This window comes from Podarcis melisellensis (genome assembly GCF_964234715.1).
Source record: "Podarcis melisellensis genome assembly, chromosome: 13".
Lineage (NCBI taxonomy): Eukaryota > Metazoa > Chordata > Lepidosauria > Squamata > Lacertidae > Podarcis > Podarcis melisellensis.
In genome coordinates this window covers 26285712-26313603 of record NC_138545.1, presented here as the reverse complement: position 1 = coordinate 26313603, position 27892 = coordinate 26285712, and the positions used below count along the sequence as shown (strand labels likewise).

The following is a 27892-nucleotide window of genomic DNA, read 5'->3' as shown; positions in this document are numbered from 1 at the left end:
CTTTCAGGTCCTTTACAATCAATTGGTAAAATTTTTTTAGGAAATAAAAATATTAAATTAAATTTGCAGAGTGGAAGGGCACTCACTGTCATTTGCTTTTGAACAAGTCATGTGTATTAATCTCCTTTCTGTGTCTTTCTGCCTTTCATCTATGATACCAGCAAGCAGTTGAGATGCAACTGGCAAACTGGACACAAGTGAATGAATTCATCCTGGTTGGTTTTCCTGGAGATCTGAGGCTGCAGCTCTTGTTATTCACCACTTTTCTGGTTGCCTACACACTGACAATAATGGAGAATGTGGTGATCATTGGCTTAATCTGGATGAACGTCAATCTTCATAAGCCTATGTATCTCTTCCTGAGTAATCTTTCTTTCCTGGAGATCTGGTATGTCTCCGTCACGGTCCCCAAAATGCTTGCTGGCTTTGTGGCAGAAAAGAGGGAAATCTCTTTCATAGGTTGCATGGCTCAGCTGTACTTCTTCCTGGCTTTGGCATGCACTGAGTGTGTCCTTCTAACTGTTATGGCTTATGATCGCTATGTTGCCATCTGCAACCCATTGCGCTATCCAGCTATTATGAGTCAAAACTTATGCGTTCGTCTAGCAGCTGGTTCCTGGTTGAGTGGCATTTTCATTGCCATGGGGAAGATCATCTTCATCTCACGCCTGAGCTATTGTGGACCCAACGTTATTAACCACTTCTTCTGTGATGTTTCCCCACTTCTCAACTTGGCCTGCACCGATATGTCATTGGCTGAGCTCATTGATTTCCTTCTTGCCTTACTCATTCTCATTGGCCCACTCTCTGTAACAATCACCTCTTACATCTGCATCATCACCACAATTCTCCACATACCTTCAGCCAAAGGGAAGCACAAAGCCTTTTCCACCTGTGCTTCACACCTTCTGGTAGTCACAATTTTCTATTCTACCACTATTTTCATCTATGCCCGGCCAAGAGCCCTCACCTCCTTTTATGCCAACAAGCTGGTGTCTGTTGCCTACACCGTCCTCACACCACTTCTCAATCCAGTCATCTACTGCCTGAGGAATCATGAATTCAAAGATGCTTTCAGAAAATCAGTGTATGGACCTTCATCAATGAGAATGGGCTAATATCTACATCTGAAGTGCATCTGTAGGGCATACGTTTACTTGCACCACGCTTCAGATGAGGACTTCAGACAGGGTTATATTTATTAAAGTATAACAAGGAAGACATGCCCCAAACCAAACAGCAATGTGGGCAAGGAAAACATGTGCTGGTAGGCAGAAAGTCATGTGCCTTTGGCACTTGACATCTGTGCTCAGAAAACTGCACTGGTTGACAATCTGCTACTGGATCAACTTCAGGCTGTTACTATAAGTACATAAACTGCATTGAGTTTTTCTGCAATGGAGCAGTGTATATTTATAATGAAATAAATAGGAAGAATGTCCTTAATACTTTGGGACTAGTTTACCTGCTAGATTGCTTTACCCCATAGATGTACACTTTACCACTTCAAGCTGCAGAACTGGCAATATTTAAAGTGTCACATATAGTCATTCAGCACTTGTAAGAAATTTATCTTTAGGTATGACAGCAACCAAACAATGAAACTCCCTATCTACTGACATCAGGCAGCCCCTTCCACTGTATTATTTTCCATGGTGGCTAAAAACATTTTTTATTTGGCAAACCTATTCAGACATGTAGAATCTATCAGGTATTTTAATCTGCCTTTAGCTTATGGTTCATTTAAAATATTTTAAAAATATATTTAATACTTGAATACCTTCCCCTAGTGGTTGTCAGTAGTCCAGTGCCTTTGAAAACATTAGCCAGAGCACATGGGGTGATCTTTGTTTACAGCTGCATAATTTAAAGGACTAATGGCATACTTTTCTCTGTTTGTTTTAGAATAAACACAGAAAATTTGTGGACCTGTAGGCTATCAATTGGTGAGGCCAATTTGGATCTCCTTTGCCTACTAATCTGTTCATTCTTCCACATCCTAAAAAGTGCATGGAACAATTTTCCACCTCTATGTTAGGTAAACAAGAATTATGATCTAGGCTATTGGCAGGAGAGAAAGAGAGAGAATATGTAAATAATTGATTGTTATTAAATACTCGGAGATATAGATTAGGTCTCCTGTGTGTGTGAAGTGACTCTTGAAATAGCAGCACCAAACAATGTAAAGCTGTTTCTCAGGCTGTACAGTTTCCCATCTTATGTTTTTTTGCGGGATAACATGGTGCAGGAAATTTTAGGCACAAGGATAGATGAGATAAGAAGGGCAAAGATGTAAGTGGTTAAGTTATGAATTGCCTCTTGAAAACTTATTCCTTTTAATGAAAGGATTCAGTATCATTGTTTCATTTGGCAATAATCTACATTAGTTCGCCATTTTCATAGGATTTCATTCTACCAATTAGCCTCAATAGTATTGATGCCTCCTGGATAACAGGCAGCTTGTGTGAGCCCTGTGGATTACCCTTCATTCAGGTGAATACATATGTTATTGATGAATTTACCATGTATTCTTATATTATCTTTTTACAGTGTCTGCGTGTCTGTCTATCTAATAAATCCTTAGAACTAAACAGATGTAGATTGGTAGATATAGGTGTTTGTGTTTCTATGTGTGTGTGCATGCATTAATATGCACACATTAATACAAAGAGTTGAAATATATATATATGGTATATATCAATATAATCAGATATTTGGAGCACCTTTTCTACACTGAAAAGATGGGTTTTGTTTTGCTGACAAATATAAATGTGGGGAGATTGATAGAAATTAGAAAACTACAGGTTGCATCCTATGCTAGTCCTACTCAGAGTAGATTTATTGATGCTGATGTACATGACTAACTTAGGTTCATCCATTTCAGTGACTCTGCTGTGTGCATAACTTACTTAGACACAACCTACAGATCAGTGTGGACAGAGTGGGCATGGATACATTTAACTTTCTGTAATACATAATGAACGTAGAGTAGTCACTGCCACTGAATATGGGTATGGGAACTTCTACATTAGATGGCTTTAAAATGAGGTGGTTTAGTACTAGTGATAGTCAACAGCTATAATATGTGTCATACGCAATAATTCATTAATGTGTACTTCTGAGTAATGAATGCTAAAGACAAACAATGAGAGTGTGAATTGGTACCTTCATGATCTGCTGACTGGATCCCCAGTAGTACTGTTAAAATACTTTTATATTCAAAATATAAAGGTTATGCTAGCAAGGTTATGCTTAAAATTCTACAAGGCAGGCTTAAGCAGTATGATGACCGAGAGCTCCCAGAAGTGCAAGCTGGATTTCGAAGGGGCAGAGGAACCAGAGACCAAATTGCAAACATGTGCTGGATTATGGAAAAAGCTAGAGAGTTCCAGAAAGACATCTACTTCTGCTTCATTGACTATGCAAAAGCCTTTGACTGTGTCGACCACAGCAAACTATGGCAAGTTCTTAAAGAAATGGGAGTGCCTGATCACCTCATCTGTCTCCTGAGAAATCTCTATGTGGGACAAGAAGCTACAGTTAGAACTGGATATGGAACAACTGATTGGTTCAAAATTGGGAAAGGAGTACGGCAAGGCTGTATATTGTCTCCCTGCTTATTTAACTTATATGCAGAATTCATCATGCGAAAGGCTAGGCTGGATGAATCCCAAATTGGAAATATGCAGATGACACAACCTTGATGGCAGAAAGTGAGGAGGAATTAAAGAACCTTTTAATGAGGGTGAAAGAGGAGAGCGCAAAATATGGTCTTAAGCTCAACATCAAAAAAACGAAGATCATGGCCACTGGGCCCATCACCTCCTGGCAAATAGAAGGGGAAGAAATGGAGGCAGTGAGAGATTTTACTTTTTTGGGCTCCATGATTACTGCAGATGAAGACAGCAGTCACGAAATTAAAAGACGCCTGCTCCTTGGGAGAAAGGCGATGGCAAACCAAGACAGTATCTTAAAAAGCAGAGACATCACCTTGCCAACAAAGGTCCGTATAGTTAAAGCCATGGTTTTCCCAGTAGTGATGTATGTTGCGTGTTGAGTCCCACAATTGCCACCCCCAAAAAATTCACACTTCACACATCAATTTTTGTTTAGGTTTTTGGCATAATTTTGGCCACAACTTTATTTAAATACAAAAATGTGAGTGGTTGCTTAGGCATTGGTTATGACTATCTGTCCATGCCCTCAGGGACAGAGCTGGCATTCCGGACACCAACGGAAGCCAGGGTGGGAAACAAGTATTGGGTGAGAAAGTGAAGTCGGGCATCAATCTCCCACTACTCACCCTCATGTTCCTGTGGGGCTTGCACGGCCCAAGTTCAACTCCATGAAAAAGGACGAAAGAATGGCAAGCCCCTGGATTCCTTTAACGGAATTCCCATCGCATCATTTGGAGGGGTAGGCACTTACCCCTCCAAGCACCAATTTAACCAATGCCTAACCGCCAACCTTACAAGTTGTGACGATTTGCTACGCAGTAGGCGAAAACCATATGGCACCAGCCAATCAGCCAGATGGCAAAATTCCTACCAGGCCCCCGCACCAAGGCGAGCGACCCCATGACAGGCATAGCAAGGTCAAGCGAACCGTAGAACCACCCCATTAAGGGGAGGGAGGGCGGGTGATCCGATGCAAAACGGCCAAGAGGACATCTAACGTCTGTCCCCTGTATTTAAAGACTCTGACCCCTCCTCCAATTTGGCAACAGCAAATCTGCCCCAGCAACCCAATCTTAACCCCTTAAGAGGCTTGGGTCTCTCACCAATCTGCCTAGTCATGGCATGGTGGCTTGTTACCCCAACCGCAACACGTGCTCTCTGTTAGGGAGAACACGCTTTGCGTGTTGAGTCCCACAATTGCCACCCCCAAAAAATTCACACTTCACACATCAATTTTTGTTTAGGTTTTTGGCATAATTTTGGCCACAACTTTATTTAAATACAAAAATGTGAGTGGTTGCTTAGGCATTGGTTATGACTATCTGTCCATGCCCTCAGGGACAGAGCTGGCATTCCGGACACCAACGGAAGCCAGGGTGGGAAACAAGTATTGGGTGAGAAAGTGAAGTCGGGCATCAATCTCCCACTACTCACCCTCATGTTCCTGTGGGGCTTGCACGGCCCAAGTTCAACTCCATGAAAAAGGACGAAAGAATGGCAAGCCCCTGGATTCCTTTAACGGAATTCCCATCGCATCATTTGGAGGGGTAGGCACTTACCCCTCCAAGCACCAATTTAACCAATGCCTAACCGCCATGGAGCCCACAGCTCACCGCCAAACCACTCACAACCCCAACCAAGCTCTCAGCTTAGCCACCACTGCACCCAGCCAAGCCTCATTCCCTGAGGCCGAAAGATGCACACCATCATCTCTGAAAAGGGATATAGCCTGAAAACGAATTGTAGGATGGGAAATTACGTCTCCACCCAACTCTCCAACCTTTTTTGCCACCGCTTTATTGATACGTTTTCTGGCCCTCTCTGTGGCTACCGGGCAACGACTGCCCATCCAAATGCGTCGGTGCAGTAGTTTGGACCAAAATATTTTTGCTGTCGGCACCCATGCCTGCAGCGTCTCCAAAATTGCAGCACGTAGTGACAAGCAGTCCATGGTCACCATGTCGTTCTCGCCCAGCTGCACCACAATAGCAGGTGGCGGCCCCTCCAGGAGCAACTGCCTCCGGATACTTGGCTGGAACTCTGACCAGCGCATTCCTCATCTGGACAGCCAGGACAACCGAACGTGTGGAGGAAGGCCGAGATCTGGACCCCATCCAGATTGCCGTGCTGCGACACCAGCCCAATGGACGATACTGTGCCCCACCATCCAAATGCGGACCACCGCTAAACCTAATAAAAGTATAAAATAAAAGCAGTGTAAGATACCAATTGTCGGCGAACATAACCTTTGAACGCATTTGATTTCCAGCGACCCAAATCCTTTATTCTGGCAGCTGACAAGCCCCAGTGGGCAGCTGTCGTGGCAGCCCCTATCCTAAAAGAATGGGGGGGCGAAACCTTGTGCTGTGCCGCCACAAGCCAGAATCGCCTTACGCATCACCTTTGCAAACTAGTGTCTTGATAGGGGCAAACCATTCTCATGCCTTAGCAGAGGCCCCATTGGTTCACGACTAGCAGCACCTGACCTCAGCAAGGCAGCACTGATGACTGGGGCCCACCATATCGTCAGTACCAGCAAACATTGTGGGGGAGCAAAGAATCCCAAGGCAATCGCATCCCGCCAGGTGTCGTTCCCCTTAGGGGAAAGATGCACCCCACCTGCCCTAAAGAGGGCAACAGCCCTGAAGAAAATAGCAGGGTGCAATATTACAGAACCACCTAAAGCAAGGACCTATTTTATTTTATTTGTTATTTTATTTTATTTTATTTACTTTATTTTATTCTATTGTCCCCCGCCTTATTAACATGCTTTCTGGCCTGCTCAGTGGTAGTTTGTCTAGGCATTGGTTCCCGACTAGCTGCACCTGACCTTAGCAGGGCAGCACTGACGACTGGGCCCCACCATATCGTCAGTACAAATAACAGCGTGGGGGAGCAATGAAACAGGATCAGACTCAAGCTCACCCCCAAATGCTCCCAGGGACTCTTGTGTGGCCCTACCCCTCGAAAAGGGTCGGCAAAAGCATAGCGAATCCTTGGATTCCCTTAATGGAATATCTTTGCGCATTGGAGGGGACATGTGCTCCAACCCCCCCTCTAGACCACCTTGAACCAATGCCTTAAGTTATTTTGAGTCCAGGGAGAGCTGCCATCAACTCAATCCAAGCCCTCTTGCATGCAGGAATGCAAACTTATGCTGGAGGAAGACAGCAAACATTCTCGCCCAGCTGTACCACCAGCACTGCGGGAGGATCCGCACAGGTCACACTCGACTACACCAAAGGAAGGATCTCCTCCCAAAGCATTCCCCATCTGGACATCCAGTAAATGTTCACATGGGCAGGAAGACTGAGATGGCGCCCCAGTCTAAACTCGTCAACATGCTTGCCAGCCTAGTGTACGATGCTGTGACCCAAATGTGCACAGCTGCTCCTATGAAAAAAGGAAATAACAGACAAGCATCAGCACAGACATCATTTGACACTTCTTGATATAACCCTTGTCAGCGTAAGGCTTCCAATGACCCGTATTCACAATCCTGTCTACTGACAGGCTCCCAGTCTGCAGCCTTTTCAGCAGTCCTATTCGAAAGGAATGAGGCATGTTCAGCGGTAAGCAAGACGCAGGCCGTAATAACTGGTGCACGACGTAAGCACATTGGTGCCTGGCTAACGGGAACCCATTTTCATGCACTAGGAGCGGGCCAGCCCCCAGGGAATGAAAAGCCAAATATTCTGTTATCCATAACTGGGCAAGGGCCCTCCTCACTTGTGGCGGGAACCCTGATTGTGGCACTCCTGCCCACTAAGTCTGTTTTTGAGTTCCCAATTCTAAAGACAAGCTCCAAAGGATAAAGAAAAGTCCTGAAGCAATAAGCCTCCAGACTCTCAGCCCCATGCTGGCACCAACAACCATTTTCCCAACCCTCAGTGCGAAAATGCAATGGACTACTGAAAGGAATCTCGCCTTGATCTTTAACCAGCAGACAAGTTTTAACTTGTTGCAGATACTACATAGGTAAAATTGACAAACTTCCTGCCCGCTGTCCTATGAGGTTGGAGCCTATTCCAACCTTCCAAGGCCCTGCGCACTATAAACTTTATACAAGGGTCTCTGACAATTAAGCTTCAGTGTAACAGACATTGCAGCGGACTGAATTCTGATAGTTATAACAGCACGCCCAATCTGCAGCAGGTGGACCAAATACTGCAGGATCTGCTCAGAGGATGGGGGCTAATTCATCTGAATGGCCGAGGACTGCCAGCCTAAGGCTAAGAAATCCATCCAGGCCATCCCATAAGAGCTAAAAGCAGAAGGGGAAATGGAGGCTGCTGCTCTCTGTAAATACTAATTGTTGTCAAAATGCCACAGGTGGTCTGGAAAAGACTGGCAACAGCTGAGTCTGGAGCCCAGGATCTGAAGCGCTTCATCTGAAAATGGGATAGAGTGACAGCAACATCATTAGAGGATCCCGTAATTTGGAGAGTAGAAAGCACAATATTAAACCTTAAGCGGCGCAGTTCGAAAGCGTGAGCGGAGGGGCGGAGGATCTGCTGGAGCGTGAGGACTGTTTTGCCAAGACGCTCACCACTACCTGGCTATCAGACCCAAAGCAGATCCGATGGTCACTGAACTCCTCGGGCCACATGTGAACTGCTACTACAATGGGGAAAACTCAAGAAAAGTTATGTCACATGATTGCCTCACCACACCGGGCTTGAGGCCATAGCTTTGCACACCAGCGGCCCTTGAAATAAAACCAAAGGGCAAAGATCCAGCAGCACCAGCATGAACCTGAAAATCCTTGTGCAGGTTCAAGGTATCCTGCCATGCCGAACTACTATTGCATCCATTCAGGAATTGCTACCATCGCCTGATATCTGCCTTCACCACACTTGGTAGGCATACACAAAGGTAAGGGGACCTCAGGCCGCAGGCAGCCTGGCCTAGTGGGAAGATTAATTAAGTGACCCAGCAAGATCGGATCTGATGAAGCATCACTTGCTACAGAGGAAGTATTACAAAATAACTTCCTTCAAGGCAAACAGCTTCTCCATAGGCAAGTGGTTTGTTTTAGCAACGATATCCACTGGATCCCTAAATAAAATGGGAATAAGGGCAAAAGGTATTGAGCTATTGCTTGCCAGCTTCCAGCCCCCGCTTGGGCAGGGGGCATCTTGTGCTGCCATCATGATATGTAAATTTACAGGGCTGACGCTGGCCAGAACCCCTAAAGAAGTCCTGACAAAGCTGCCGCCGAGCCAGCTTCCTTTTCCGACACACACTCTGTGCAATGCAACTACATACTCCGTGCAATGCAAAAAACACGCTCTGTGCAATGCAACTACACACTCCGTGCAATGCACACACAAACCCTCCGTGCAATGCAACTACATACTCCGTTCAATGTAACTACACACTCCGTGCAATGCAAAAGCACGCTCTGTGCAAATGCAAATACACACTCCGTGCAATGCACACACAAACCCTCCGTGCAATGCAACTACGCACTCCGTGCACTGAACACACCCTCTGTTCAATGCAACTACACACTCCGTGCAATGCACACACACTCCGTGCAATGCAAAAAAGACTCTGCAATGCAACTACACCCTCCATGCAATGCACACAGATTCCGTGCAATGCAACTACACACTCCGTGCAATGCACACACACACACACTCTGTGCAATGCAACCGCACATTCCGTACGATGCAACAACACACTCCGTGCAATGCAACAATACACTCCGTGTGCAATGCACACACCCCTGTGCAATGCAACTGCAAATCTCTCACGCAATGCAATGCAATTGCAGCCCGTGCAGCGCCGTGCCCTGCAACGCACAGAGCAAACTGCAATGCGGGCACGCAAAGGTGCTTTCTCCCACTTGCATACTGCAAATGTGGCGCCCATTACATCCCTCGCAGTGAGATAACCACCAAAAGGACCTAAGTGTCCAGGTAGAGCAATTGGGGAACATGCAGCTGTCCCATACAGGGACCAATCCTGCAACCTAGGCATTACCGACACTATGCGCTGACCCAGTGAAAGCAATGCTTATAGACCACATGGGGACACTATTCAGGCCGGAAACGCTTCCAGGCCATCAAATTCTAGGACAAAGCCCTAGGATCACCTGCTAGGCCAGGCATAAATGTTTCCAGTGAAATAGGAGAGTTGAGGTAGCCAACAGCTTGTCCAGGTACCCCTGCTTGCCCTTTTAGAAGGAAGCACCCCTTCAAGAAAACCCAAAGTTCTTTTACCACAAATGGGCAGAACTACCCAGCAACAGAATAGCCTAAAAGGAGCAGTTTGTTTTGTTTTGTTATAACAATGGCTAAGAGGGGGGTATGAACCCTGTCTCCCAGGTCCTAGTCTTACACTTTAGCCACTATCAGGGCAAAACAAACTTAGAAAGTAAACTTGTTCAGAAATGGCATAGTTCAAGAGCATATACAGAGTGCTCTAATCCTTGGAGGCACAGAGAGCCTCTGGGGCCCTCTGTCTGCCTCAGATATACATTAGGAGCAACTGGGCCTGCAAGCAGATACATTCCTATAGTGAGAATGAGTCACATGTCAGAGACTTAACAATTAAATGCTACCTGTAGCAGACTTAGGCTTGGAAGTTAATGTGCAGGCCGAATAGGCCTCCCTGTTTCTGCTCTTGAGAATCTTAGTCTCATAGCAATATTAAAGGAAGCCAAATTAGGGCTCCCACCCAAGGCTAGCTTAAAATTTGGCCAACAGCGCTGCACACACTCAAATTAAAGCCAACCTTCGGGGATACTATAAACGAAAGTGATTCCAGCTAAGCTGGGAACAGCCCTGACTAGCCCCACAATTTCAACGAGAGAAATGGGGGAAACCTTTTGCGAAAGAAAGCCCCTAACGGGGGCTCTTTCCCTATTGTGAAAGGCAAGCCACGGATACAGGGAGAATCTTCCCACAGGGCAGGGTAAGGGGTGGGGTGGGAAATCGAACAGGAAAAAGGGGGGGAATTAGATTATTTAAGGGACTAGAGAGGATTAAAAGAAAGGGAAAATAAAGAAATAAAGAAATGTAACCAAACAATGAGAAGATTGTCCAAGTGCTCCATGTGATCCGATGCAAAACGGCCAAGAGGACGTCTAACGTCTGTCCCCTGTATTTAAAGACTCTGACCCCTCCTCCAATTTGGCAACAGCAAATCTGCCCCAGCAACCCAATCTTAACCCCTTAAGAGGCTTGGGTCTCTCACCAATCTGCCTAGTCATGGCATGGTGGCTTGTTACCCCAACCGCAACACGTGCTCTCTGTTAGGGAGAACACGCTGAAGTGAGAGCTAGACCATAAAGAAGGCTGATTGCCGAAGAATTGATTCCTTTGAATTATGGTGCTGGAGGAGACTCTTGAGAGTCCCATGGTCTACAAGCAGATCAAACCCATCCATTCTTCAGGAAATCAGCCCTGAGTGCTCACTGGAAGGACAGATCCTGAAACTGAGACTCCAGTACTTTGGCCACCTCATGAGAAGAGAAGATTCCCTGGAAAAGACCCTGATGTTGGGAAAGATGGAGGCCACAAGGAGAAGGGGACGACAGAGGACGAGATGGTTGGACGGTGTTCTCGAAGGTACAAACATGAGTCTGACCAAACTGTGGGAGGCAGTGGAAGACAGGAGTGCCTGGCATGCTCTGGTCCATGGGGTCACAAAGAGTCGGACACGACTAAATGACTAAACAACAACAAATATTCAAAATGTTGTCTCTGATTGTCTTTCTCCATGCAGACATGTTCCAACAAATGATTTTGAAGTTCATAATTAAAAAACAAAACAAAAACATTTAGGTTTGTATTTAACTATGACAGCTATCCTAACTCCACTTACCTGGGCGCAAGCCCAACTGAATCCAATAGGACTTGCTTCTGAGAAGGTATTATTAGGATGGCACTGTAAGCAATATTCACAGTAGGCTAAATGAAATCAATGGAGTGAAGTTAGTCATGTTTACTGGTGTCAATGCATCTATTTTGAATATGACTTATCAGTGAGGTACAACCTTTGGTGATACTAGGACTTTATTTTCAGCCAGAACTCACCAGAACTCAGTCCCGGCACCTCTCAAGTGGGCACCATTGCCATTCTAAAAGAATGAGAGAGGTGTTCGTGGTGAGTTCCAGAACCACTTTTTCCAGAAAAAAGACCACTGGGTGATACTGCCTAAGGAGGTGGTTGTATAAAACAGAGATGTCCAACTTCCCATGTGGAAAAAAGCAACAACTGGCAATGATCTACCCATTTTGGGGACGAGGGAGGAGTTCACAGTTGTCAAGCTTTTCTTAGGGTGGCAGGTCAAAGTTGTTGAGCTTTTCTAGAGGAAGCTTCCCAAACTTCTTCTTTTCTTGAGCTTATTTTAACATTAAGCATTAAGGGTGCAGAAATCGCTCACCAACAACTCAACCGCTAACAAACGAATGCAACGCTACAGCAGACAACAAAGGAACACCCACTAAATGCAACATGGGGAAAGAACAAGGGTGGAGGGGGTGCAGACATGATTCTAAACAACACCAGCAATAAGGATCCCATGAGTGGGGGTTCAATGGAGTTATTCCCAAATTAGCGTTTATAGGATTGAATCATATGTCAATTTCCCTGGATGTAAACCCCTTTGAATTCAGTGACACTTCTGAGCAAACTTGCATATAATTGAGTTGTTAGAACTATTTCCCTGAAATGATTATTACAACCTTCTTTAGCTCTTCATGATTCCCTGGGGCATTTGGCTCACCATTGCTTCAGACAGACTATTGAGTGGAATAGATAATCTTTTAGTATTATCAAGGAATGGACAATTGCATTCTTACTTTGTAATCATAGAATGCTGCCTGGTAAGTTTTCTGGGATAGCCAACAATTTGGGCTAATGGGAAGTGTAGTTCCACAACCTCAGAAGGTATCCCTTATATTCAATGAAAAAGGAATAAAACAGGAAGAGTACATAGCTCAGGAGTACAGAACTGTCTCTTCAGGCAGATGCCCCATTATTTTTAATCCCTTTCCATTCTGGGAAGTTAAAATGATCAGGTAGCAGATGATAGGACACATCTGAAGGCAGCCCTATTTCTAACCCAGAAATAGTGCTTCAGGTTAAGAACTTTGCTTCAGGATGAGAACAGAAATTGGGCTCCGGCGGCGCGGCAGCAGCAGGAGGCCCCATTAGCTAAAGTGGTGCTTCAGGTTAAGAACAGATTCAGGTTAAGTACGGACCTCCAGAACGAATTAAATACTTATTTAATACCACTGTATTTTTAATCTTTTGTTGGAAGCCACCCAGAGTGGCTGGGGAAACCCAGCCAGATGGGCGGGGTATAATGTTGTTGTTGTTGTTGTTGTTGTTGTTGTTGTTGTTGTTGTTATCTCTGCCTGAGGCTCTGGAAGCCATTACCAGTCATAATAGGCACTGTAGCTTCTTCTGATATGTGCTCATGAATCCTCTTTTAAATAATCCCATTCTTTTTAAAGAAAGAAGACAACATCTGTGTAACTGTTTTCATGTGAAATTATGTAGGTGAAAATAACATTTGTTGAATATGTCGCTGAACAGATCTTTCTTTACTTGGGATGCCGCTTTCAAAAAATGCACAGGTCATTAATTCTTGGATGGGTAATTCCCACATGACGTGGAAAAAGATTTGAATAAACAGAGTAGACCCATTGCAATTAATGGTGTTAAGTTAGTCATATCCATACAGCCTGTCAAGACTGGGGAAATACCTGCACATGTACTCTTGCAGGAATTTGCCATGATCTAGAGTTGGCAGTAATGTTCATCATGGATGCCCCTATGTTACATTAGCTTTTCCCATCAACTACATGAAGTATGAAGTGTAGATGGATGTACATTCCTCAACATTTAGGGATCTAAACAAAAAAAGATTCCTTCCAGTAGCACCTTAAAGACCAACTAAGTTAGTTCTTGGTATGAGCTCTCGTGTGCATGCACACTTCTTCAGATACACTGAAACAGAAGTTTCCAGACCCTTCTATATAGTGAGAAGGTGGGGAGGGGTATTACTCAGAAGGGTGGTGGGAATGGGTGATTGGCAGATAGCTGTGATGAGCCTGTTGACGACTCTTAATGACTGCAATAGGTCTTACAGGAAAAGGCAAGGGGTGAGAAGGTGAAAAATGGCTTTGTCATGTATAATGAGATAAGAATCCAAGGTCTTTGTTCAGACCAGGACTCTCCATGGTTTTAAGTTTGGTGATAAGTTGCAATTCAGCAGCTTCTCTTTCCAGTCTATTTCTGAAATTCCTTCGTAGTAAAACAGCTACTTTGAGATCTTGTATAGAATGTCCTGGGAGATTGAAGTGTTCTCCTACTGGTTTCTCTGTCTTGTGATTCCTGATGTCCGATTTATGTCCGTTTATTCTTTGGCGTAAGGTCTGGCCTGTTTGTCCAATATAGAGAGCTGAAGGACACTGTTGGCATTTGATGGCATACACAATGTTAGACGATGAGCAATTAAAACCATGGAGAGTCCTGGTCTGAACAAAGACCTTGGATTCTTATCTCATTATACATGACAAAGCCATTTTTCACCTTCTCACCCCTTGCCTTTTCCTGTAAGACCTATTGCAGTCATTAAGAGTCGTCAACAGGCTCATCACAGCTATCTGCCAATCACCCATTCCCACCACCCTTCTGAGTAATACCCCTCCCCACCTTCTCACTATATAGAAGGGTCTGGAAACTTCTGTTTCAGTGTATCTGAAGAAGTGTGCATGCACACGAAAGCTCATACCAAGAACTAACTTAGTTGGTCTTTAAGGTGCTACTGGAAGGAATCTTTTTTTTGTTTTGACTATGGCAGACCAACACGGCTACCTATCTGTAATTTAGGGATCTAGATAGAGAAGTCTGGAAGGACACATTTGGTTCTCCATCCCTGTTCATCACATTCGCCACATTTCTGACATTCCTAATAACAAATGTAAATAAAGTATCTTAAATATAGCACATTAATCTTTCCCCTTTTTGTTCCCTTTGTCACTCCTTCTCCACAACTTTGCTAACCAGAGAGAATGTCGACATGGAATCTTCCTACAGGATTGTGGTAAAGGTGTTTGTCATCTTGGGGTTCTCAGCTTCTCCACAGCTTTCCATGCTGTTCTTCACCCTTGCCTTGGCCACCTATGTTCTCACTGTTACCGCCAACATCATCATCATCTCAGTCATTAAGGCAAACCCAAAACTGCAGCGACCCATGTACTACTTCCTTGGCAACTTCTCCTTCATGGATATCTGGTATACCACCTCCACTGTGCCGAAGATGCTGGAAAGTTTCCTGGCAGGTGGGAGTACAATCACTGTGGTGGGCTGCATTGCCCAGCTCTATCTTTTCTTTGCCTTGGGCTTCACTGAATGCTTCCTCCTGGCTACTATGGCTTATGACCGCTACTTGGCCATCTGCCGTCCTCTTCATTATCCGGCTCTTATGACTCTGCAAGTAACTACATGGCTGGTGACTGCAGCCTGGGTGGGTGGATTTCCAGCTCCTTTGCTCCCCATTGTCCTCATCTCCCAGCTCTCATTCTGTGAGCCTAAGGAGATTCACCATTTCTTTTGTGATGCTGGGCCCCTGTTGAGGCGGTCACGTGACAATGCCTTTGTCAGCTCTACCCTAGTCACAGTTCTGGCCTCCTTTGTCATCCTCAGCACCTGCTTGCTCACCATGGTATCCTATACCTTTATAATCTCAACCATACTTAGGATCCCCTCAGCCAGTGGGAGACAAAAAGGCCTTTTCCACCTGTGGTTCACACCTTACTGTGGTGGTGATTTACTATACCACAGTTATCTTCATATATACAACACCCATTTCCCCTTCTCCTTCTAAGCTAGACACAGTGGCATCAGTTTTTTATGCAGTAGTCACCCCACTGCTCAATCCAATGATTTATAGCTTAAGGAATAAGGAGGTAAAGGATGCTTTGAAGAAGTTGATGAGTAGGAACCGGGTCTTTGTTAAAAATATTGGAGCTATGATCATGGTTTGCTGGTAGAAAAGACAATATGTGGGCAAAATGCTCATTAGCTCTGATGTGCCAAACAGTGGCGGAGCAAGCCGATTGGGCGCCTGGGGTGGTGCACATGCCCTGTGCCCAGGGGCAGGCCCAGCTACCCGTGGTGATGGGGTGAGTTGGGGCAGGATGCTCCATGGGGCCTCTGAGGAGTCTGCCTGCCTCCTCCCACTTAGCCACCCTATAGCTGAGGGGGAGGCGGTTGGCAGACCGTTTGGGGCAGCACGTTTGTCACCCCCCTCAGTGGTGACATCCGGGGCAAACTACCCCCCCTTCCTCCACCCCGGTGCCAAAATCTCTCTTTTTCCTCCCTCCTTTATTCTTTTATTCTCCCTTATTCCCCCCTCCTTCCCTAAAAGGCTTAAAATCATTCGCTTTCTCCAACCACAGGAAGTGTGGTTCGGTGTTAAGAATTACCACACTATTTTTATCATCCAACTATTTGCAGTTGGATAAATCTATTAAAATTTGGTTTCTTGCAATTTCTTCTTTTTCCAGTCATGGTGCAATTCACCCAATTTCTGCCCCCATTTGTCTTTCATTTTTAAATTCTCATGAAAATTCTTACACGTTTTTGCACTTTTCTCTGCATATGCAAATTTTTGTACAAAGTCTTGCCTAGCTTTTTTGCAAGCAGTTTTTATTTCACAGAATGCAATTTTGTTCGCTATTTTCACTTCTGCACACTTCCTTTGCTTGCATTTTTTGAATTTTTGTACATGTTCTCAGCTGCATCACAAACGTTGTGAAGTGCAACTTTCAAAGAACATCTATTTCTTGGTTCATGTATTGATTTAGGAAGTGCAAATTTGGTAATGGAAATTAATTTCTCTCCCACATTAGTTCAGAAATCCCAGGATCCCTTATGGAAAGATTTGACAGAGTGATATAAACCCTATATATGCCTATAATGTAACTAAACCTTTCTTCATACACACCTTTTTTATTGTCACCCATACAGTGCTGCCTCAGGTTAAGTACTTAATATGTTCCGGAGGTCTGTACTTAACCTGAAACTGTTCTTAACCTGAAGCACCACTTTAGCTAATGGGGCCTCCTGCTGCTGCAGCGCCGCCAGAGCAGGATTTCTGTTCTCATCCTGAAGCAAAGTGCTCAACCTGAAGCAATATTTCTGGGTTAGCAGAGTCTGTAGCCTGAAGCGTATGTAACCTGAGGTACCACTGTATTTAAATATGTGCCTAATTGCTGTGTGTAATGCAATTTATTTTAATCATTAACATTTTTTGTGTGTAGTAAGTAAAGTTCTTTGCTTATGTATAATTCTTATTTTAAAAGGAAGTATGTATTTATTTAAAGGTGTTACAATATCTTGGTGGAGTTTACTTTCCCCACACTGTGTTAAATAAAGTTTTTACAAAGTGTTTGTTGAAGAACAAATTTGAATCAAGAATAATTATCTACTTCCTAGGATTTCTTGCAAGCTTAGAATGTTTTCAGCCCCAGGTTCATTGAGCATTAGTGAAATTCATAGTTAGAGATACATGGGTCTTCTGAAAGACACTTACATAGGGTTACAGAGCATTCAGATCTTAATGCATTTATACAAAATCACATTGTTATACTTTCAGCACTTTGAGTTTTTAAGACTAACCACATAGCTCAATGATTTTATGGGATTCAAATATGAGCTGATGTCAATTTAAGTCCATTGTAAATTGTCCAAATTCCTGAGACTTTTATCCTGTACCAGGATGCATTCTGAATGCTTCTTTGCAATCTAATTCCAGTTGAAAGCTGTTCTGAAGACAAGAACATAAGAGGAGCCGTGCTACATTAGAACAAAGGTCTATCTACTGGAGTATCTTGTTCCTACAGTAGTTGACCCATAGGGAACCTGCACAGTTGTTTGTTTGTTTTGAATGCTTGATATCCACTGTGTATAAGCTATAATAACTAGTGGCAATTCAAAGGACTTTTTATCTGTCTATTTAGCTACATAAAAATGGGTTCTATTTGCTGGGGATCATGAGCAAGAAGGTACTGCCACACTCATGCCATGGTGCTCTCCAGATGTTGTGGTCTACAACTTTTCCCCAAACTTTTGATGCAACGTGGTGCAAAAAAATGATATAACATTGGCTCACCCTGCCATAGGCATTTGGTTAGCCACTTTGAGAACAGATGATTGGGCTTGATGACCTTTGGTCTGATCCCATTTGGCTGTTATATCCTTTAGAAAGCGTGTTAACATATAAGTGCCAATGTATTTTTAATTTTTACATAGCTCTGGATTAAAATTAATTTTCAAACATTCCATCCACATTCTGACAGAATCCAGATAAAAGTATTGTACAGAACGAGTTGGTTCCAGATTTAACCATGCTTACAGCAGAAACATTGAAATCAATGTGACTTAGGTTGATGATAACTTATGTCATATTGATGTCAATGCAACTATCATATCAATTGATCAGGTATTCATGAAGTACATATTTGCCATAATTTGGAATTTAGATATGTGTGTTGATTAGGCATATATACAATGATAATAACAGTTACAATATATGGTTGAGCTTGAATGAATAATTTATACCAGGGATAGCCAAGTGGTGTCCTCCACATATTGTTAGACTCCAAAGAACAATAGTCTTAGTTATTGTTAACGTAGCAGGGAAGATGTGAGTTGTAGTCCAGCAACTAGTCCATCTGGAAGAAATTGTGTTGCCTACTCTGGTTCAGAGAGACAAAATTCAAAGAAAATCAAATCCTATGATGTGTTTTATTATTTCAATATCCATCACATTTTATTTCTCATTATTTATACAGTCAATTAAAAGAAGAACTTGTTTCTGTGTTTGTATTTTTACATATCTAGTCCTACTTAGATAATCTGGTTTTCTAAGTTCTAAGGGACAACGTGCATGTCTGGCCCAGTTTTCCCAAAGCCGCCTTAACCTCCTTGTTCCTTAAACTGTATATGAGGGGATTGATCATTGGTGTAAGGATCGTGTAGAAAGTAGACAGCACTTTGGTTAAGCCTCTCAGTTTGGGGTCATCTGGGAGGACATAAACAATCAATAAGGACCCGTAGAAAATGGTGACTACAATAAGATGAGAGGAGCAAGTGGAAAATGCCTTTTGCCTCCCAGAAGTGGTGGAAATCCTCAAAATGGCTGAGATTATGCAAATGTAAGATGTTATGGTCAACATAAACAAAGGGAAAGTGAATAAGGAAGATAACATAAGGGCTATCGCCATAATTAATGAAGTGTCAGTACAGGCCAACTTACTGAGAGGTATAAAATCGCAAAAGAAATGGTCAATTCCATTGAAACCACAGTAAGTTAATTGTGTCATCCATATGACTACCACAGAGACAGAGAAACAACCACTTATCCAGGATGCTGCTGCTAAAGAGATACAGACCTTGCTATTCATATGGAATGAGTATTGCAGTGGTTTGCAAATTGCTAAATACCGATCATATGACATCACAGATAAGAGACATGTCTCTGCAGTCACCAGAAAACCAAATAAATATAATTGTATAAAGCAGCCAGAAAAAGAAATGGTTCTATTCTCTGTTAGGAAACTGACTAGCATTCTGGGCAGAATAGTTGAGGTATAGAAAATCTCCAAACAGGACAAGTTCCCTAGGAAGAAATACATGGGCGTATGAAGATGTCTATCATTCACAACTAACACAACAATGAGAAGGTTCCCCATTAAGGTTAGAATGTAGATGCTCAGAAATATCAAGAAGAACAGAATCTGTAGTTCAGGATGATGTCCAAATCCCAGGAGGATGAATTCTGTGATGGCAGTTTGATTTATTGAGGTGGCTACCTAAGAGGAAAATAGCAATGGAAATACCATCATGGCAGCTATGGTATTCTTAAGAGGAAAATGTAATAATGACACACACTTGATAAACAAATTAACAATCTGCTTAACATTTATATTGTTCAGAGCTCTTCACACATTTTATTTCAGTGTGAATTGATAAGATAAATGCACCTAGACAGAATGGTAGCTATCGTTTGGCATGCATGAACCAAGGCACTTTCTGAATGGAGCGATTGGTCCATGAATCACAAATAGGGATAAGTTCAAGGACAAAATCAGTTTTGGGCCTAGTTCACCACCAAATAAGACTGAAGTCTGTTCCATCCCATTTCTGTGCAGGTTTTAAGGATCAGTTCACATATATCCATATGCCAAATTTCCTCTTTTTTGGTCTTCAAAATATGGCAACCCTTCATAAAAATCTACACCTTTTATGTAAGAATTCCAAGGGTGGCAAAACACGAGGTGATCCAAGCTGAGTTGTATTTTAAAAAATGCTTCCAGTTGCTTAATAGCAACTAGGTAGTGTGCAGTTCCCTTTTCACAATGCACATTGAACTTAGCTCATCTTTCCCCACCCATCCCATAAATCTTTGTTTTAAATTTAAATACCAGAATAATGTGAAAATAAATGTTGGGATGGATTGAGGCACATTTGTACATTCCTACTAATCACATGTCATTATTCTTATGTGCAATTTTATGTACGTATTTTATGTACAATTTACATGTTTTGACATATAGTTTATTCTTAGAGTCTTAGGAGTAATTGAACATAAAATACATAAAATGTACATATGATACATAAAAATTCCATGTGAGAGGGATAGCACATCATCAGTACTCATTGCTCCCCATGGGACTTGCACTGATTTCAAAGTGTGCAGAGGCAGCAGCCCTGTGAGTGACTAATTGCGCTTATGCAAATGAAATTACATTTTTTAAAGAAGACAGTCAACCTTCAGACCAGCTCATTTGCAAATGCATAATAAATTTATAATCCAACCTGATCCCTGCATATGTCTGGATATATTTTTTTTCTGCTGGATGCATTCTGGAGTTAAAATTGCATAGTGTTATCTAGGTATGGAACACTGCATTGCAACAGGGCATTGGACTCAATAGCCTAGCCTACCACATACAGTACCCATGGTATAACAATCACTTACACGTGGTTACTCAGTTATATTTATGTCTCAAATGAAATTGAATTAAAACCATTAAAAATCCTGGGGGGGGGGGGAATAACTGATTTTGGTAGAAGATTGAGAAAGATGTAGTAGATAATCAGATGCATGTGCTACGAACTGCAGTTCCTCTGCATAACAATGATCTAACAATCTGAAAAGGATTTGACCATTGGTATGAGATATGTATTCCAATGATTATAGCCTAGGATATTGTGTCCTACGTTTCTGTATACTTACCACATCCACTGATACCATAATCCACTATGTCTCTCAGCAACATGACAATGCCCTGAAATAAAGAGAACTACAACTAACAACTTCATACGGGTTTTATTTTCTACAAGGTGGCGCTTTCTGTCAAGAGATTATTATTATTTTGTTCTCTTGGGAATTCCTTGTGATATGACCTGGGGAATCAGCGGAGCTCTTATTATCTGGCACTTTCCTACCATGATTTGAGGGAGCATATGGCCCCATTTAATGAAAGCAAGAGTTAGTGATGACTAGGACCAAAGATCAGACACTTGCCCAATAATTTATCCTGTTGCTATTGGAAGTTCAGGGAAGTTTTTAATGTGTGACATTTTAATGTATTTTTAATCTTTGTTGGAAGCTGCCCAGAGTGGCTGGGGAAACCCAGCCAGATGGGCGGGGTACAAATAAATTATTATTATTATTATTATTATTATTATTATTATTATTATTATTATTATTATCAACAGATGCCAGAGCAGAGAACTGTAAAAGACAGGCACTGTGAGGATAATTGTAGCCTCTTTCTCTTTTGAATGAGACCTTGTCATATATATATAATTAAACGAGACCTGCCCTTCAGAATTTGGGACTGAATTCGTAAATCCCCCTCATCTTTATCCCATAGCTAAAAATAACGATCAGAAAACCATTCTGTGCATTAGAAGCCAACTCAGGATAAAAGACAAAATTCTAGGGAAACCAGACACACCAGTGAGAAAACTTTATAATAACAGCCCGGAGTGGTTTGAATGATGGCACATGACCTTTTTAAAAGCTTCTGATTCAGGTTTGCCTTCTGGTCTGACGTTGTCAATTGCCAGTTTGTCAAGATGAAGCCATTTCACCTGAGTAGTCATCTTTTCAATTGCACAATCAGCTCTTAACAACAACAACCCTACCCCTTTGGCCTTTCAGTTAAACTGATGCTCCTTAATAGTCTATGAACCAGCAAGTTTCCCCCCAAAACAAAATCCCCCCCACAAAAAATTGAGTCCCAACAACTGGTGGCTGGGGGAGAGAAAGTTGCTTACCGTTTATGGTGGGCAGCGTTGCGGCTGGGCATCAGGTCCCGCAGTGATCCAGCTGGGGGTGTAGACCGACACCCTCCTCGTAGCTGTCTGGCTGTGTTGTTGGCACTGGGCGGGGCCCTGCCCATGAACAGCCCTGCTGCCCAATCATTGCTGGTGGGAGGCATGGCCGCAGCAAACTTAAACCATGACATGGCCAGGGGACTGTCGTCTCATGCCCTTCGCCAAATCATACTAATGAAAAATCCCTCGGTAACAATAGCTTGAGCTGTACAAATCAAGAAGTGTACACTCTTTCACACAAACACTTGTACTTGGGTAGAGACAGTTTATAGTTGTGTGCATTGTAACACATCAGCATCTTAGTATTTATTTAGATGGGATTTAGGTAGGTGATCGCAATCGATTTCCACGCTGTCCTTGAATCTAGTATAGTGGTACCTTTGTTTATGAACAGCTTAGTTTATGAACAACTTGGATTAAGAACGCTGCAAACCCAGAAGTAGGTGCTTTGGTTTGTGAACTTTAGCTTGGAATAAGAACATGTTTCACTTCCTGTTGAGTGTGTTCCATTTGTAAATTGAGTCCCCCGCTACTATGGGAAAGCATGCCTTGGTTTAAGAATGGACTTCTGGAACGAATTAAGTTCATAAACTAAGGTACTACTGTATTATAAAACTAAGTCTTCCAGGAAACCTCCAGACTGTCCTTGACCATATTATATGAATCATACCCCAAGTGCCATATCTATCTCAGATCCTGAGGTAGGGGCAGTGAACTTTTATTAAGTTTGGATGTCAGCTGCCAGTTTGAATCAAAATGGAGGCCCAAAACTTCACTTTGGCATGACTTCACCATTTTTGAAGTAATGGTTTGGCCACCTATCTACATAACACTTCCAAACTCAGCACGAGGGGTTCCCAGGTGGGAGTGCCGGCTTTCATCAATGTTTGGATGTCAGGTGCCATTTTGAATCAAGACTGTGCACAAAATATGACATTTCTGCCTGGTTCCCTGTAGCTTTACTTCTTTCCGCTAGAAAGTCCTTGTGCTGGAACTCAATGTCTGGGCTGAATGATGGGGTAGAGATGTTCCTACAGGTATACAGGGCTGAGGTCGTTTAGGGCTTTAAAGGTTAGCACCAACACTTGCAATTGTGCTCAGAAACATACCAGGAACCAGTGTAGATCCTTTAGGATCAGTGTTATATGGCCCTGGCAGCTGCTCCCAGTCACCAGTCTAGCTGCTGCATTCTGGATTAGTTGTAGTTTTTGATTCACATTCAAAGGTAACCCCATATAGAGAGCATTGCAGTAGTCCAAGCAGGAAATATCTAGAGCATGTACCACTCTGGTGAGACAGTGAGCAGACAGGTAAGATCTCAGCTGGTGTACCAGATGGAGCTGGTAGGCAGCTGCCCTGGACACAGTTGACCTGCACCTTCATGGACAGCTGTGAGTCCAAAAGGACTCCCAGGCTTCACACCTGCTCCTTTAGGGGCACAGTCACCCCATTCAGGACCAGGTAATCCCCCAAACCTGCCCTCACCCTCTCCTCCAGAAACAATACTTCTGTCTTGTCGAGATTCAACCTCAAACCATTAGCTGCCATCCATCCTCCAACTGCCTCCAGATACTCATATAAGATATTCACTGCCTTCCCTGGTTCTGATTTAAATGAGAGGTAGAGCTTTAAAAGTGCTTTTAAAGTAAGTACAGACTCTCAAGTCATAGATCTAAATCCATTAAACTATTTATGAACATTTATGAAAATTAGAACTCTACACTTAGCCAAATACAGAAGTGTAGCATATTCACTATATTGATAATATTAAATGCTCTGAACAAGGGTTAACCTTTACGCCATCATTACTGACTTAAATTAGACTAAACTGGATAAATTAATACCAAGGGAATACTTTAGAGCAAAACCAAAACAGAAGTTCATTTAAGACTTTGTTGTATCCTTTAACCCCTTTATACACACCTACACCTACACCTACACCCACACCCACACACCAGCCAATTGTGTCAGGCTGGAGAGACTGTCTGCTAACTAATTACACATTAGTAGATGCACTCATTGGTGTGTCTTCAGAAAGCCAGGAGACTTTATTTAAAGGAAAGACATCTACAGTGTTTAGCCACTGGGAAAAAGAATACAACAAGCAAAGTGACTGTTACAATCGGGCCATAGACAAAATGAAGGCACGTGCATTATCAGATTTATTCACAGAGCAAAAAAATTGAAGCCAGCAACATAGCTACCTATGAAACTATCATGCTTGATTCTGGAACGATTTAAAGCAAATGTGAGTAGAAAATTATCAGACCTTGTGTGTTCAGTGACGCACAAATACCAAATGCAATAATGACCTTATTTATCTAATCAGTCTTGTTGATAAATTGTTTGTTTTTGTGCTTTTTATTTATTGGGGGAACATTAATGGGACGTATTCATTTCAATTTAAAGTATAGGAAACAGATTTAACATAATTGCTTATTTCTTTGATTTTCTCTCCCTTATCCCCATTCAACTGATTCTTTTCCTCATGGAAAATTGTAAAAATCAAGTTGCAGTTGTCAGAGAGGAGCTCCTGAATTAGAACTTCCATCATCCTTAGCTAGCAAGACTAGTGGTCAGGGATGATAGGAACTGTAGTCCAAAATCAGCTGGAGTCCCAAGGCTGGGAAACACTTCTGTAGAGGGAAGTAAGGGGATTTCTTCAGGAGAATAAATGGCTAAGGAGTAAACCCTACACAAATCTGGAGTGGAGTGCCTAAGATGGTTGGATGGCACCTTGTCACTTCCTTCTGGCAACTCCTGCAGCCAAGTGTCAAATGTATTGCTCTGCTTTCCTTTGGACCACATCAGTGAGGCTGAGAGAGGCTCTTGTCATCTGCATAGCCCAGGACTTCTAGACATACTGCCTAGGTTTGCTCTTTGTTGGGGTTAGGGATTCTACCTTTGCTTGGTCAGGCCACTCCATATATACATCACCTATATGACCCCTCACCAACAAAAAGCTTTTCCCCTTGCAATATTTCACATCATGCCACCTGTAATTCTGCACAGAAGATTCTCAAAAAATCCATATTCAGAAAGGCATTATTCTTGCAATATAAAACAGGTCAAAACCATTGCACATGTTTTATTTTACTGCCCATTTTACATTTAAAATCTGTGATAAATATTTAAACTCCATGCTGAAAGGAAGGTTAAATTGCCCTGACCTTTCCAGGACTTTTTCTGAGAGATGTCACGAAACTATAAGACTTGAGAGGCACTTTTAAACCTTCTTATTAGTTTTACTTCAAAGAACAGTGGTACCTCAGGTTAAGAACTTAATTTGTTCTGGAGGTCTGTTCTTAACCTGAAACTGTTCTTAACTTGAGGTACCACTTTAGCTAATGGGGCCTCCCACTGCCATCATGCTGCCGGAGCACAATTTCTGTTCTCAACCTGAAGCAAAGTTCTTAAACCAAGGTACTATTTCTGGGTTAGCAGAGTCTGTAACCTGAAGCATCTGTAACCTGAAGCATCTGTAACCCGAGGTACCACTGTATGACCTTTTCTGAACAGATGCCAATTTTATGCTTTGGCTTGTATACTTTAGTATGTCAATAAATGTGATTGTTATAATGCATGCTGGTATTTCACTGCTGAAGCTTAGGTATTAAGTTATTACTGAAATGTTTGTGCTTAACTCTTTCTCTGAGAGCAATCCTACAGCTCCTCTGCCCACAATGTTGATGACTGAAGGGGGTACTTTGGTGGTGCAGGGGTGCCTCTCCTCTAGTAGAGCAGAAAACTGCTGGTGGAGAACTTGACCATGGTAGGGGGCACTGCGATGCCAAAAGCTACAGCCTCTGCTGGTGGGTAGCAAGTGGGAAATCCTGGTATTGGACATTTCAGACTTGGGCAATGGTGGCATTAGATCTGCTTTATCCAAAGCTTGGTGGTTACCCTAAGGGACCTGATCCTTGGGCTCCTCAGCTGCATTGACCTGTAGCTGGCACAGAGTAATTGGAGAAAGAACTATTCCATCACCTTTAGGTAAGCTGACAAGGCTTGGGATGCAGTGGTGAATCTGTCATTCCACTCTTCCCGGGTCCCACTTAGGATTGCTCTGTTAATGTAATCAGTGAGAATTCAAAATGCTTAGTTGGCTGTAATGTGCCCTATGTGACTACTACTACTAAAATTAATAATTCTTTCTGTTGTATATTTTACTTTACTAAATATCATGATTTGCCATTTTATTCTTTAGGTTTGCATTATTACAGATATATTTGGAGATGAAGAACCAAACTATCATTTCTGAATTCATCCTCCTGGGGTTTCCTGCTGAGCTGGAGATCCAGAGTTTTCTTTTTGTGGTCTTCTTCATCACTTATATACTAACAGTCACAGAGAACCTCATTATTATCTCTGTAGTAAAAGGTAACCGGAACCTTCACAAGCCCATGTATTTCTTCCTGGGAATCTTGTCTTTCTTAGAAATCTGGTATATCACTGTCACACTTCCAAAACTGCTGTTAGACTTCTGGTCACAGACCAAAGTAATCTCCTTCGAGAGTTGCATGGCACAACTCTACTTCTTTATCTCCCTTATGTGCACTGAGTGTGTCCTCCTAGCAGTCATGGCATATGATCGCTATGTAGCCATATGCAACCCACTTCGTTATCCAGTTATCATGACCCATAGATTATGTTTCCAACTGGGTGTGTTCTCCTGGGTGTGTGGTTTTTCCATCTCCTTGGTCAAGGTCACCTTCATCTCTAGATTGAGTTTTTGTGGGCCTGGGGTCATTAATCACTTCTTTTGTGACATCTCCCCTGTACTCAACCTCTCCTGCACTGACATGTCAGTGGCTGAGTTGGTCGATTTCATTTTAGCTTTGGTCATCCTCCTAATCCCATTGTCTGTTACCATTCTGTCCTACCTTTTTATCATCAATTCAATCTTCCGTATCCCCACAACCCAAGGGAAGAAAAAAGCCTTCTCAACTTGTGCTTCACACCTCACTGTGGTCATCATCTTTTTTTCAACAACAGTCTTCATGTACGCTCGACCTAGAAAAATTCATCCCTTTAATCTCAACAAAATAGTGTCCATTTTCTATGCTGTGGTCACGCCAGCTCTCAACCCTCTCATCTATTGTCTGAGAAATAAAGAAGTAAAAGAGACATTGAAGAAAAATGTGGGCAGAAAGTGCTGGCTCGGCTCAGAATAATGCTGCCCTTCCAAATCAAGATAGGTGGGATTCTCTAAACCAAGAAGAAATAAGTCTGAAGAATTCCATTGTCCAAGGTCAGGAGTCTCTGCCAGTGGCATGGGAAGTAAGTGAAAAGCAACCCACACCAATAACCTGGCCATTCCTTTTCTCCTTATTATATGACTACTATTATGGTAAGAATGATGTTGGAAGGAGCTAGTTAGGATGACCAGAAGAAGGCCTCCAGGATTTTACATTTATTATCTTGGTAATCCCCATTTCTTGTTGTTCAGAGAAAATAAATAGAAAAAACAAACCATGTCTAGTTGTTTTATAAATTTTATAGAGATCACCAGAAAGAGTTGATTCAGTAACTCTCTTGTGTAACCCCACACTACAGATAAAAAGCACTTTACAAAAAATATTGGCTTGTCTAAAGTCATCTATTAGCATTGCCATATTATGAAGAGAAAAAAGAGGACACATTTGTCGACTTCTACTTTTAACTATGAATCGCTATGACGACTCTCATTTTACAAACCCATGAAAAACAGGATGTGTTCTGGAAAAAGAAGACATATGGCAGCCCTGAGTCCTGAGCCAAAGCTGAGTCCTGAGCCAAATTGGGCATATACAGAAGGTGAGGCCTCAGGGGTGAGGCTTTGTCATGGGGTAAGGCACCAG

The 27892-nt window shown here is 42.7% G+C and overlaps 3 protein-coding genes and 1 pseudogene across 4 annotated transcripts in view; 3 read left to right on the top strand and 1 right to left on the bottom strand.

Annotated features, from left to right (window-relative positions):
* LOC309354852 (vomeronasal type-2 receptor 26-like) overlaps positions 1–27892 on the top strand; it is a gene marked incomplete at both ends in the record, with an annotated part of 356212 nt that overhangs the window by 275940 nt on the left and 52380 nt on the right. The gene's annotated exons all lie outside the window — the stretch shown is intronic.
* LOC309355555 (olfactory receptor 6B1-like) lies at positions 174–27294 on the top strand (the record flags this gene model as incomplete). Its single annotated transcript, XM_081886500.1, has 2 exons — positions 174–423; positions 26532–27294. 2 exons carry the CDS (start codon positions 174–176, stop codon positions 27224–27226), a joined length of 945 nt encoding a protein of 314 aa, XP_081742626.1. The 3' UTR covers positions 27227–27294.
* On the top strand, positions 14719–15691 carry LOC309355502 (olfactory receptor 6F1-like; annotated as a pseudogene). The gene has a single exon. The product of its transcript is annotated as an olfactory receptor 6F1-like (transcript).
* On the bottom strand, positions 18569–20961 carry LOC309356104 (olfactory receptor 8I2-like; the record flags this gene model as incomplete). The annotated part of the gene is made up of 2 exons (XM_081887283.1): positions 18569–19516; positions 20944–20961. The coding sequence occupies 2 exons, from the start codon at positions 20959–20961 to the stop codon at positions 18569–18571; spliced, it is 966 nt and encodes a 321-aa protein (XP_081743409.1).